Source organism: Protomyctophum parallelum (assembly GCF_964188405.1).
Source record: "Protomyctophum parallelum genome assembly, chromosome: 7".
In the NCBI taxonomy this organism is placed as follows: domain Eukaryota; kingdom Metazoa; phylum Chordata; class Actinopteri; order Myctophiformes; family Myctophidae; genus Protomyctophum; species Protomyctophum parallelum.
In genome coordinates, this window is record NC_139705.1 from 39,824,221 (window position 1) to 39,836,564 (window position 12,344).

Here is a 12,344-nt window from a genome sequence, read left to right on the forward strand (position 1 = left end):
ACAAATCCAACAGCAATTCAGTGTTTTAAATTAGCAGTTAACAAATAAACAATCCCAGAATCCCAGTGTTCTGTGAAGTTTGATGAATAAAGAACATGAAAAGGAAATTTTTAATTTACATCAGTCGTCCCATTCCTCATCAAATTCATCATCATCCTCCTCTTCATCATCTGAAAAAGAACAAGAGAACATGTTTATGTCACAACCGCTGGAGGTCTGCTCTTTACTGGGGCCAGCTGTCTCATCAGCTTGTGTGTATTCAGTGTTCTCTCGTTAGCCTGTGTTAATTGTTTGTTTGTTGATTGTTATTCTGTGGTTCTTTGTACTCGCCTACTGTACCTGTTCTTTGTCCTCACAACACATCTGCTGTGTGCCGTGTGTGTGTGTGTGTGTGTGTGTGTGTGTGTGTGTGTGTGTGTGTGTGTGTGTGTGTGTGTGTGTGTGTGTGTGTGTGTGTGTGTACACATGTGTGCTGCAGCTGGGTCCTTTTTTACTACAATCCATTCCACACCCTGTGGTGGAAAGTAATTAAGTATATTTTCTCAAGTACTGTACTAAAGAAACAACATTACTTTATTTGAATATTTCCATTACTACTGACTATTTAATTTATTTCCTACCTCCTACCTTTTACTTAATTAATGTATATATATATATATATACACATACCGGTATATATATATATTAAACAGAACCACAACGGAAACAAGCCTAATGGCTTTCTTGTGTCTGTATCCTTTTGAATTCATTTTCAATAAAGTTTTCAATCAATCAATCAAATGTGGCAATGGAATTCAAGCCTTTTAATGATGATCTTAATACTGAGCTGACCATAGAAGGAAAAAGATAATTCTTTTTTTGAGGATGTCTATTAATGAAAAGAAAACAAATGTGATACATTTCAGAAGCTCTCTAACTCACATTAGTAAATATCAGTTTTTCTTTGGGGAGAAAAAGATGAACTATGTAAAATCGTATAGATATCTGGGTTTCTATGTTGATGAGCATATGAGTCTTGTCCATGGTTCCACAGTCCTCTCTGAGTCTGCAGGCAGAGCCCGAGGTGGAGTCATTGGTAAAATCAAGGTGCTTAGAGATGTTGGTTTCCGCACCTATACAACACTTTATCAGGCATGCGTTTGCCCAGTTCTAGATTATGGTGCTGGACTCACTACTACTAACAGTCTGGGAGAGTGTAGCTGTACATAACCGAGCCCTCCGATACTTCCTGGGTGTACATAAATATGCACCAATGGCAGCCGTCTCAGGAGATATGGGATGGGAACCTTGTGAGGTCCGGTGGACTAACAGAGAAATAATTTAATTGGGACAAACAACAGAATGGACCATGGATAGAGAGGTCATGCGTGATATGTTCCGGGAATGTGGAGTTCAAGATGTTTTCCTCGGATTGGAGCAGGTTAATGTTGTGGGGCTAAGGGAGACGCTTCTTGATAAGATCAAACAAACCTGGATAGAAGAGATCTGGAGTAAACCAAAATTACATATGACTATGGCACGGAAAACTGTGATGTATTTAATTTACCAAAGAAAAAGAGATCACTTTGTGCTCAGATTAGAGGAGGTATTGGCACTTTACATTGAAACTCGTTTCTATGTTGGGTTGGATGAAGAAGATTGAATCTGTCAAATGTGTGATCTCAATGAGAATGAGTATAATTTTGTTTTGTATTGTCCCTTTTATGAGAGGGTCAGAGAAGAGCTGTTTAATAATATAAACTATGATGATATGATGGATATAAATGATGCACAACTTATCAACCGTTTATTTGAAAAATATATTTTTAAATTGGCAAACTATCTAGAAAAAGCCTGGGACCTGAGGAAAAAAGCAATGTACAGCCAGTAAGGGATTATGTATGTTATGTTTTGTTTTGTTTTGTTTTGTTGTACTTATGTTGAGTAGACGATCAGCATTGATGGTAACCATCGGAATCAGGACCCGAACCCGCGATGCGATGCCAGACTTACCAGCCTAGGTGCCCGGACCGCTAGGCCGGCCCAGGCCTATTTGCATGTATTTGAATGAAATATGTTCAACTGTGATTTGGCTAATAGTTACCAGAGGAGTGGATGGCTTTACTTCTCTTCTGCATAACCATCATCAGAGCTCCAACGATGCCCGCCCCTCCCTCTGCGTTAGCTGCTGGAGGTGGTTCAGGACACTCTGACACCTAGAGGAGAGGTCAGGACACACACAACAATGTTGGCACAATGGGCTCTATGCACACATGAATTTGGGCCCTTGGCCCCCTTTCCTACTTCCTTCCTTGTGTTACCGATGATACTAATGAAGGCTCTTCTCCATTCTGGTCAAACAGTGTGAGGGTGCTGCTATTGTGTGTGTTGGCTCACTGGAAACACTCTACACTGACCCACTCAAAGTGTCCTTGAGTGGGTTCCAAATGGCCCCGTACAGGTGTGTAAATCTGAGTGTACAAATGGAACCAAATGCCATTTTACTCCATTTGTACAAAATGGTACAAATAGTTCCATTTGTACAATCTCAGAGTTATGGGGGTCCGTGAAATTTAAATGTTTGAGAACCATTGCACACTAAATGGAACAAAGCCTTAATTAGTATCATCGGTAACACCTGTGAAGGAAGTAGGGAAGCAGCCTGGAAGTAGAAAGAGTTATTCTGTGTGCATATAGCCCATTGCAATGTGACATACAGTAATATATAGACTGTGAGGGGGAAAAAAGAAAACAAGAGGTGTGTTTACGTTTCGGAGCTTCCTCCCCAGGCGGATCTGATCCAGCAGGCCTCCTCTCCCTCCTCCACCTTCTCCTCCATCTCCACCTCCACCCCCACCTGCAGGCTTAGGAGGAGGAGGAGGAGGCGCAGGGAAATCGTCAATCGTCGGCGGAGGGGGTGGTGGTGGGGGTGGCGGCGGCACAGGTCCGGGTGCGAACGCAAGAGGGGGAGGGGGAGGTCCGCCTCTACTGGGTGTGGATGCAGGAGGAGGAGGGGGAGGTCCGCCTCTACTGGGCGTGGATGCAGGAGGAGGAGGGGGAGGTCCGCCTCTACTGGGTGTGGATGCAGGAGGAGGAGGGGGAGGTCCGCCTCTACTGGGCGTGGATGCAGGAGGAGGGGGAGGTCCGCCTCTACTGGCCGTGGATGCAGCAGGAGGTCCTCTACTGGACGTCGACCAAGGAGGAGAAGGTCCACCTCTGCTGGGCCCTGATGGAAGAGGAGGAAGCGGTGCGGCGGCCATGGAGTGATGATGGGGAGCAGAGGGAGGCGGGGGTCGAGGAGTGGTGTGGGAAGGGCCGGGGGGTGGCGGCGGCAGGAACCGGTCGTCTGGCGGCGGGGGCATAGAGTGCGGTGGAGGTGGGGGCGGGAACCCACCCCGAGACGACGCAGCAGAGGGGGGAGGAGGCAGGGAGGTCTGGCGACGATGGGGATGGCCACCCGGGAGAGGAGGTGGCAGGGAGCCACGTGCTATGGAGGAGGCAGAGGATGGCGATGGCGCTTGGCCAGGTAGTGGAGGGAGGGGCCCATGTCTGGGGGGTGGACCCCGGGGCGTGGCTTCTAACAAGACAAACAGAAACAAGTTAGGAGATATTATTAGCTCACGAGGTGTGCTGAGTAGTGCATGCTTGTACAATCCGTCATTTTTATGTCCTCTTCCGTAGATGAGAGGTGTGTGACTGTTTTCCTTCATTGGCCTATTGGTATAATCAGTGCATTCTTCATTCTTTTGCCTATCCTGTAAGTTATAGAGCGTCGCAGTCCGGAAGAGAATTTACAGTTCATTCTTTTTTTGTTGTTTTTCTTCATTCTAATTATTTGTTCGGCCCAAATAATTGTGTTTATTGTCTTGATTTGTCACCATCCGAGTAAGCCTAATGGCTGTAGTGTAAACTGAGGCTTACAGGTCTTTAAATACATACTTTTTAAAACGTCTATGGGAATAATGAATGGGAAATTCTCTTCCGGGCCGCTCGTCGTCATGAAAGGGGGCGGGACTGCGACACTCTATAGTGTACTATAATTGCACTAATTGCAATCTACATGGTGATGCTGAAGTCTGACCTCTGCCGGCTTCTTGTTTCAGGGCGTCTATGCCTCCATACTCATTGATGATCTCTATGACCTTCTTGGAGGTCTCCTCATCATTCATCATCGCTTCGTCGATCCCGGCGCTTGACAGCACCTTCATCAGATCAGGGTCCGGGTTGTTGGGGTCCCAACCGAAGTGAGACACATGTCTGACAACAGAGAGAGAGAGAGAGAGAGAGAGAGAGAGAGAGAGAGAGAGAGAGAGAGAGAGAGAGAGAGAGAGAGAAAGAGAGAGAGAGATGAGAGTGGTGAGAAATACAAATACAATACAAATGGAATAAGAATATAATGATTAATGAACTTAAACGTACTGAAACCCACTGGGTCCTGAGATGTCTGCTTTTGACAGCTTGGAACCCTTTTTCTTGCTTTTCTTCTTGTCTTTCTTCTTTTCTTTTTTGCTCATACGCGAAGGTACAGAAGGGTGGAATGAGGTTTCTGTCTGTGGGCTCTGGATCTCCAACATGGTGACGGAAGAAGCTATCAGCAGCAAATAAATGACATTTAAATCAGCCCACCTTTACCAGCTGCAACACAAGTGCTGAACTAGCACTACTAATTTACAGTACGATAATATAATTGTGAAATGGAACATTATGCATAATAATCACTATACTTACGTTTGGTACTATAACCATTTTTGGTCCAATTTTACTCAACATTTTGAACACATGGTTTAAATTACTTTAAATTACAGTCAGTTACAGTTATGTCAATTTAAGTAAAGAAATCTGAGTTGAGGTTGCTTGTTTATCATTAACCATAATATTACCTTTGTATGTGCGGATTGCGGAAGAGAGGTGAGGAAGAGAGTGCAAGCAGGGTGGAAAAGATGGAGAAAACTTCTGACAACAAACAAGAGGCGGAGCTTGATGTGGCAGAATAGAAGATAAGCAGGAAGATGGGAACCTATTTTTTACAGTCTATGATGGGAACCCAATAACCCATGCATTTTTAGTTTTTAGCCTTACCCCTTATCGCCCATATGCCTAAACTTCTTTGCCTTTATTTCATATTTTGATAAACATTTTAAAATAGTTCAAATAGCCAATCTACAAGCTCACAGCGTGTCAATAGATCGTCTAGTTACTAGCCAAAGCAAGAGATTGAGATGGTTTGGACATGTGCAGAGGAGGGATGAAGGGAGATGGATGCTGAAGATACAGAAAGAGGTGGATTGTGGAGAGCTGAAAGGACATGTTGGAGTGACCGTGGAAGATGCAGAGAACAGATGGAAACAGATGGTGATACACTGTGACATCCTTATGATGGGAATCAGAGAGAGGAATTGCTGTGCTGAATACAGAACCTTTCCCTACATTTTCTGATAGGCTACATTTATTTTACGTGTAGTGCAAGTGATATTTTGTGGTTTAATAAAACCCAGGCCCAAATTTTGTGACATCATAAAATTGACATTTCCACACAGCTTGCAATCAGACTAACCTCGCCAGTCGCCACACCAGGCTTTCCAACACAATCAGACTACCGTAGGCTAATCAGCAAAGTAAGTGAATACACCTGTAGCCTATGTGTTCAACATCAGGGCTTTTAAAATACGTACATCATGTTGCTTTGCAGTTTTAGGAATATAGGCCGACAACCTTTTGTGGTAAACAATTTGTGTGCGTGTTTTATATGCATATTATAACAAAATAGCGTAGATTAGATTAGCCGAAATATGCCTCGAACGGCCACAGAAAAGGGAAGATAAATTGGGATGAACACGGTGAGATTCGTGCGAACCACACGCCACCAACATTTGACGAACTCCAAATGTTATGGTGCTTTTATTGAAATACGGTACATCAGATTATATATCATCTCACATGCGTGTTCTGTTCTGTACTTTTCTAGATGCTTAGTTAACGTCAGATAAATTCATCTATATTTGTGTCTTACCTTTAGTTGACGGCAGGTGTCGCTGCTTCCTCTCTGCGACTGCTATTGAATGGAAGGACAAGGTTGGTTGGATTATTACTAGCATGCATCGAAATTATTTCCACTTTTAAATACAGTTGCCAGTGGTGAAGTAACTAAGTAGAGTTACTCAAGTCTTGAATTTATTTTTTATTTTTTTTACTTTCATGGGAGTATTTACAATTTACAGTAGCCTACTTTTACTTCTACTCTCCAACTCTCTAACATCTCAGAGGCAACATCTCAGAGGTCTAGGTACTTTTACTCCAATAACTTTAGTTACTAGTTCCTTTGTAGTTATTTCTTTATTATTATACATGGCTCGGCAAGGCTACTTAATAATACATTACCCATGTTTTGAAAATAGACGATATATCGCAATGCATTGTGAGATGTGAAAATGTGTGAAATGAGACATTCTGCATAATGAGTACTTTTGCGCCTACTATAAATACATTTAGATACAAATGTATGATAGCCGTGATAGTATGTCAAAGAGTGTTTGTTCAGAAACAGGGGTTCCCCCCAGTCTCTTCAGCTCTTTAGTGAACAGAAAATACATTTTCAGTTTGGGATACCAATTGAATTTATGTTCCACTTACGATTTTGTCTACTCATCTTGGTATTGTTTATTCTGTATATTAGTTATCTTCTTTATTATTATGACTATATTTTGTAACAATCCTAACTTGTAGCCTACAGAAAATCTTTTCACTGGTTTGTTCCTCTTCATTTACAAAGTTCCTCCATGATGAATCAAGCAGGGACGTACTGTACTGTATGTGTTGTTCCCCTCAGCCCTATGTCCCAACATCCCTAACCCAAACCCTAAAGGTCAATGTATGCTCCTTCTGACGTCTGGAAAAAGTTCAGTTTTGAATGGGCTGCACAAACCCGTCAGAACTAGGTCAGACAGTCAGGACATCTGGGGGTGCAGTAGTGTTAAAAAACAAACAAAATAAAAAACATCAGAAGTTCTGAATTATGTCAATGTATAGCTATCACCTCCCTAAGAAAAAGGTTTAGGCATACGAAGGAGCATGCATGGCACTTACATGTAACCCCAAACCCTCTCTAACATTGATGGTGACCAACATGTCTTTTTTCTAAAGTCTCAATTATCAAAAACAAAATGAGATCCACCATGGAACAAATCAGAAGTAATCTAACATGCATGTCTTTATAAAGTAACTTGTTAAAGGAACTGGAATTGCGATATTTGGGCTTATTGATCAGTAGTGTGGTGTGAATATCAGAGGAAAGAAAACATGCTGGCCAAAGTAATGATATGGTAGACATAAACCTTAAAGATGCTGATGTAAAGTAAAGGATATACTGACCGTGGCGATTAACTCTAAGGTTTATCTTCTCTTCTACAACATTTTGAAAATGTTGACCTTCTTGCGGATCTGCAAAGTTAAGGCCCACTTGACAGTCCTGCATGGTGTTAGAGTCAACAATATCATACACATACTCATTTTATGATAAACACAATAGATGGAATACTATTTGCTGCATAGAGATTCTGCATGCTACAGTAGATGCCATCAATATGCAGGACAGAATGACATAACCAGGCCATAAGGTTTTTGTTAACAAAACACTGTAAAGAGAGGGTGTTTGCTTACGTCTGCTGCAAATGTGTGAAAGTATGTGTGGGGACAGTCATAGGTGATTTCGTTATAGAGTTCCTGTTCCCATAGCTGTTTTCCTGCCTGGGGAAAAAAGAGGATTTCAACAACAACCATCTGTATGCCATCCTTACTACCGGCTTACTTTATTATTTACTATAATAATAATAATTAATAATATAAATAGTTTTGTTGACTTCTAGCTGTATACCTTTTTCTTTACCTGCAATTTCATTGCTGAGCCATGACAACTGAATTTCCCCTGTGGGATCAATAAAGGTCAGTCAGTCAGTCAGTCAGTCAGTCAGTCCTTCTGTCTGCCCATCTGTCCGTCCATCCCTCTGTCGTTGTTCTCTATAAGATTGGCATTGGGTGTAACTAACAGCAGAGTTTTCTTTCATGGTCAGAGTTGAGGGACAGTCGTGGTGTGCTTAATACCTTCACGTCAAACATTCGTATGAAGTAGGAGCGCTGATGGTTGTCCTTGACGAAACATGCCACTGCGGTGTGTTGGAGACTCCAACAGGACGGACTGTGAGGCAACGCCATGTACAGCTGCACCACTGATGTGGCTAGAGACTACACACACACACACACACACACACACACACTTGTGAGGATATCAGCATTTTAGGACCAGACTGTAATAATTTCTCCTGAACTTTATTCAGGATATTGCGGGGCGCTAGAAATGACGTAATGTGGAAGCCAAGTCTATGCATTTTTCATGTTTAGAAGAAAAAGAATCACACCCATGTGAAGTGAGGGGAACAATTATCATCGTCCTTATTAGATGCCCGAACCACCTAAGCTGGCTTCTTTACAAGCAAAGAAGCAGCGAGTCTCTCTCGCGAAACTGAACTTCTCACCCTGGGCCCTATCTTGCGCCACCCTTATCCCTAAACATATTAGCCATTTTTTACTATTTAGATTTTTTTTTTAATAGTTCAACTAGCCGATCTACATCGACACGTTGTGAGCTTGTAGATCGGATATTGTTTGCTATGTTGCAGACCATTTTCCAGCCATAATTAATTTCACTTGTAAGTATATATTGTATAATACAAAAAATTCTGGCCAATCACAAGTTGCGTCCTCACTTTTGTCATTGTTTCAAGCAAAAGTATCCCTAAACTACTTTAGCTTTTTGTTTTTTATTACTATTTTGACAATCATTTTTGGATAATTCTAGCCGATCTACTTCGACACGTTGTGAGCTTGTAGATTGGCTATTTTAACTATTCAAAAATGTTGCCTGCGACGTTTCCCGCGACGCAGCTTGCAATGCACCTGGCGCCCGAAGTATAGGAGTATAGGAGCTTACTCTGCCCCTTAATGGTATTTTGGTCCAGCATCACCCGCTATCTTTTTTGCAGACACCGGTATTTGCGCCTAGAGGTGTGGTCATGGGTATGCTGGCACGCTTCCCCTAAATTGCTATTTTGGTCACACACATTTGGGAAGGCGCATAGTGGATTTTAAAAGCACCCGTAAACTGTATGCCAAATTAGTTTGGTAAAGAGCGGCGCGCACTGCGCACCTGCATGGAGATGTCCGCGTAGTGCAGGCTGCGTCATCTCTCCTTATTCTCCTATTGCATCTCTTTGTAATTTTCCTATAATCAACCTGCCACTTCCTTGTGTCCATTGTGTTTATATAATTGTATAGTCAAAGAAGTTATTTGTGCCAGGCATTGTGCGGTGTGTGCGATTCCATTTGGTTTAGTTCATCACCAGTGCAGCAAATGGCCTCCGATTTACCGAACTTTCTGAAAAGACGATTGTTCTTGTCTCTGTGCGGGGGGGGGGGGGGGGTGCAGCACAAATGAGACTTCAAGGCAGCAACGCAACACTCTTCCATGGGCTATAGACCGTAAGGCTATAAAGCAATATAGCACTGGGCATAACGGGCTAAGGGATAAGGGATCTCTTAAAGGCAATGGCATAGCCTATGTGGCACGGTGATTGATTTAATTATTGTAACGCCCAAACCACACCTATGCATAATATAACGGGTAACAGAGGTGTTTTAGAGATTTAGACAGGTAACCAAAATACCAACTTTAGTGGGGGAACACCCCTTCCCCACTGCTAAATCCCAAAACAGTGTATTTAGAAAGATCAAACGAAAATAAAGCCCCTAGTGTCTATTTTACGTCATGATGATGTACGCCCCTACACTTGACACGGGTGTGATATTCTTTACACAAACACTCAAAACTAGTCGTAGGTGGCGGTAGAAAAACAATGTTTGTGTTTACACAAACCCTGAAAGCTGGACATGGAGCCCTCAAAAATATGTGTAATAACAATATTTGAATTACCGCATTATGAATATTTATCATGTACAATACTGGCATTTAGTTTAATGTAGTTTAATCAAATAAATAAAAGAAAGCATTACTAACGATTTGTATCAGGGTCACCAGAGTCATTTAAAATGGGGGTGTATCATCACGCAAGTCAATTTGTGAGTGTGTCATGATAAGAATTATCATTGAAGTAATAATTGACCCGAGTCAATAATTGAAGTCAGGGGCCCCCACTGTATTTATCGACCATATGATTGATACTTATGTCGTCATTTACTACAAACATTAAAGTCCATAGACTTGGCTGGAAAACAATTTACATCATAAGACAAGTGCTCTAAAGTGAAGTCTAAATAAACAGTCCATAGACTTGCTCCACAAACTATTTACGTCATAAGCTCTCTAAACAAATATAAAAAATACCATAGACGTGGCTGCCATATGACTCTTCAAAAGCATGCATTGGGGGTGCTAGAGCCCCTACAAAACTGTTTGGGGTTGTTACAAAGGATATGACATCTTGCATGAGATTTTCACCTAATCCGGCATAACGGCAGTGTGATGTCCCAACATGACATCACATCTTCATTTACCGTAAATGCATAGTGAAACAACCAGAGATACAAGAACAGAAGCAATGGAGAAGCTAAATAAGATCACCCATGTATATCTTAACACATTAGCTTTTACTGAGAAACTGCTGCCTTTAGAAAGATCTTGAAACTTAATACAGTCAGTCATTCCTCCAGCTAGAGAATAATCTCAATCTCAATCTCTATAGTATCTACGGTAGTATTTACAGCACTATCATTATGTTTTAAGGATTTAAGTGACAATTCACAACCCAAACCAGTGCCCTAAGCACATTCTTCACTATAGGGTGTTAAAACATGCATAATGATTTGCCAGGTTTTCCACAACAGAATTAAGGTATATATTTTATGTTTTAATTATAATTAGTTTAAGATCACTTGGCAGCTTTTAGGAAGGCCACTCGATAAGCCCTTCTGTGTTTTTTTGGCCTTTGATTTTGATTTATTTATTTTCATACAAACGTATTTTATCCCTTTGATTTTACCTTTGTTTTTTTTATGTACACGTGTGCTAATAAACTAAACTACACTAATATAAACTAATATAAACTAAGGTATGTGTTTGCCTTAAACTCAAAATGTCAAGGCAGTAAACAGGAAGGCAAGTGCTGCTGAAATGTGTGTGCTCAACGACAGGCTAATTCTCACTAGAGGAAGAATTGTTTAACCACTGTTTCCTGCCAGAGCTGCCTGCCTGCTATTTTGATGACCTAATATTAGCACCCAGCCACCCAAGAATAAACAGATATACTTTTATATGCAGCAAAGGTATTGCAGTACTATGTCATGTCCAAAGCATACTACTACTACTACTACTAATATTAATAATAAAACCCAGTATTTCACTGCAACAGGAGTGTGCATGTAATTGAGGATAAAAACTACAATATGTAGTACAGAAGGAAAGCTCACTCTCACCTTTCGGCCTACTCATGGGAATTGTAGAGATTAGTTTCACCACCAACCAGAAGAGCAAAGATTTGAGGCAGGCAGGTGAAAATATTCAAATACTATATAGTGTATACTCTACATACAAGTTATAACCTACCTGTAAAGGTTTTAAAATGGTGAGTTGTTAAACAATTTGATTTGTAATGGAAAAAAGAAATGAATAGAATAGTTTTGTGTCTATTAATTGATATTTCGAATATGACAAACTCGTAAAAACACACTGCTTGATTAATTGACTAATCAGAAAAGTAATTGGTATACCGCCTGGATGTCATTTTCACAAATTAGACCAGTGGTTCTCAAAGGTAGTCCATGGACCCTTTTGGTTCCTTGAGGAGGTTCCAAATGGACTGTTAGAGGTCTGAAACTCAGAGATTAAAACGTTTGAGAACCACTGATTTAGATACGTATTAGTCTGCAGACAACATCAAGGACGGATCAGTATACAGCATCCTGCAGTACAGTATAGCTCATGTTACATCCTCTCCTCCCACTCTCCAGAACTTACAGCACACCTTCTGCCGAGAAGGTCCAGCACCGTGTCGTTCTCCTGTGAGCTCAGCAGGGCGCTGGTGACGCTGGTGACGCTTTCACCCTTAGCTTTGGCTCGCCGGTTCATAGTTCTCTTAAAACGTTGTCCCTCAGCTCAGCGGTAGTCTTGAAAGAGGGCTCTGGGAGCAGACAGCCAGAGCATCTGTCCTCTCTTCTGGGTGTTGTTTGTCTTCAGGACTCAGCCTGTGTTGCACACAGCGGCAGGAAGCAGGAAATGGACACAACCGCATTATTCAACACCCTACTTTTCTTCTCTTCTTTTCTCTCAGGGGCTGAAGTGATACTTCCAGTTTCTAGTT

The 12,344-nt window shown here is 41.6% G+C and overlaps 1 protein-coding gene across 1 annotated transcript; it reads right to left on the reverse strand.

Annotated features, from left to right (window-relative positions):
- Nucleotides 1-63: 63 nt before the first annotated feature.
- On the reverse strand, nt 64-12,282 carry LOC310862089 (uncharacterized protein). Its single transcript, XM_083769826.1, has 10 exons — nt 12,002-12,282; nt 8,077-8,217; nt 7,636-7,722; nt 7,348-7,444; nt 5,990-6,031; nt 4,399-4,567; nt 4,061-4,236; nt 2,748-3,556; nt 2,084-2,195; nt 64-170 (listed from the first exon to the last, which is right to left on the reverse strand). The coding sequence occupies exons 1-10, from the start codon at nt 12,110-12,112 to the stop codon at nt 121-123; spliced, it is 1,794 nt and encodes a 597-aa protein (XP_083625952.1). The 5' UTR covers nt 12,113-12,282; the 3' UTR covers nt 64-120.
- Nucleotides 12,283-12,344: the final 62 nt, after the last annotated feature.

Coding starts and splice junctions, on each gene's coding strand:
- LOC310862089 (XM_083769826.1), bottom strand. CDS start 12,112: ATGAACCGGCGAGCCAAAGCTAAGGGTGAAAGCGTCACCAGCGTCACC. Junction 8,218..12,001: donor TTCTCGGCAGAAGGTGTGCT/GTAAGTTCTGGA, acceptor GTGTGTGTGTAG/TCTCTAGCCACATCAGTGGT. Junction 6,032..7,347: donor CCTTAGAGTTAATCGCCACG/GTCAGTATATCC, acceptor TCCATTCAATAG/CAGTCGCAGAGAGGAAGCAG.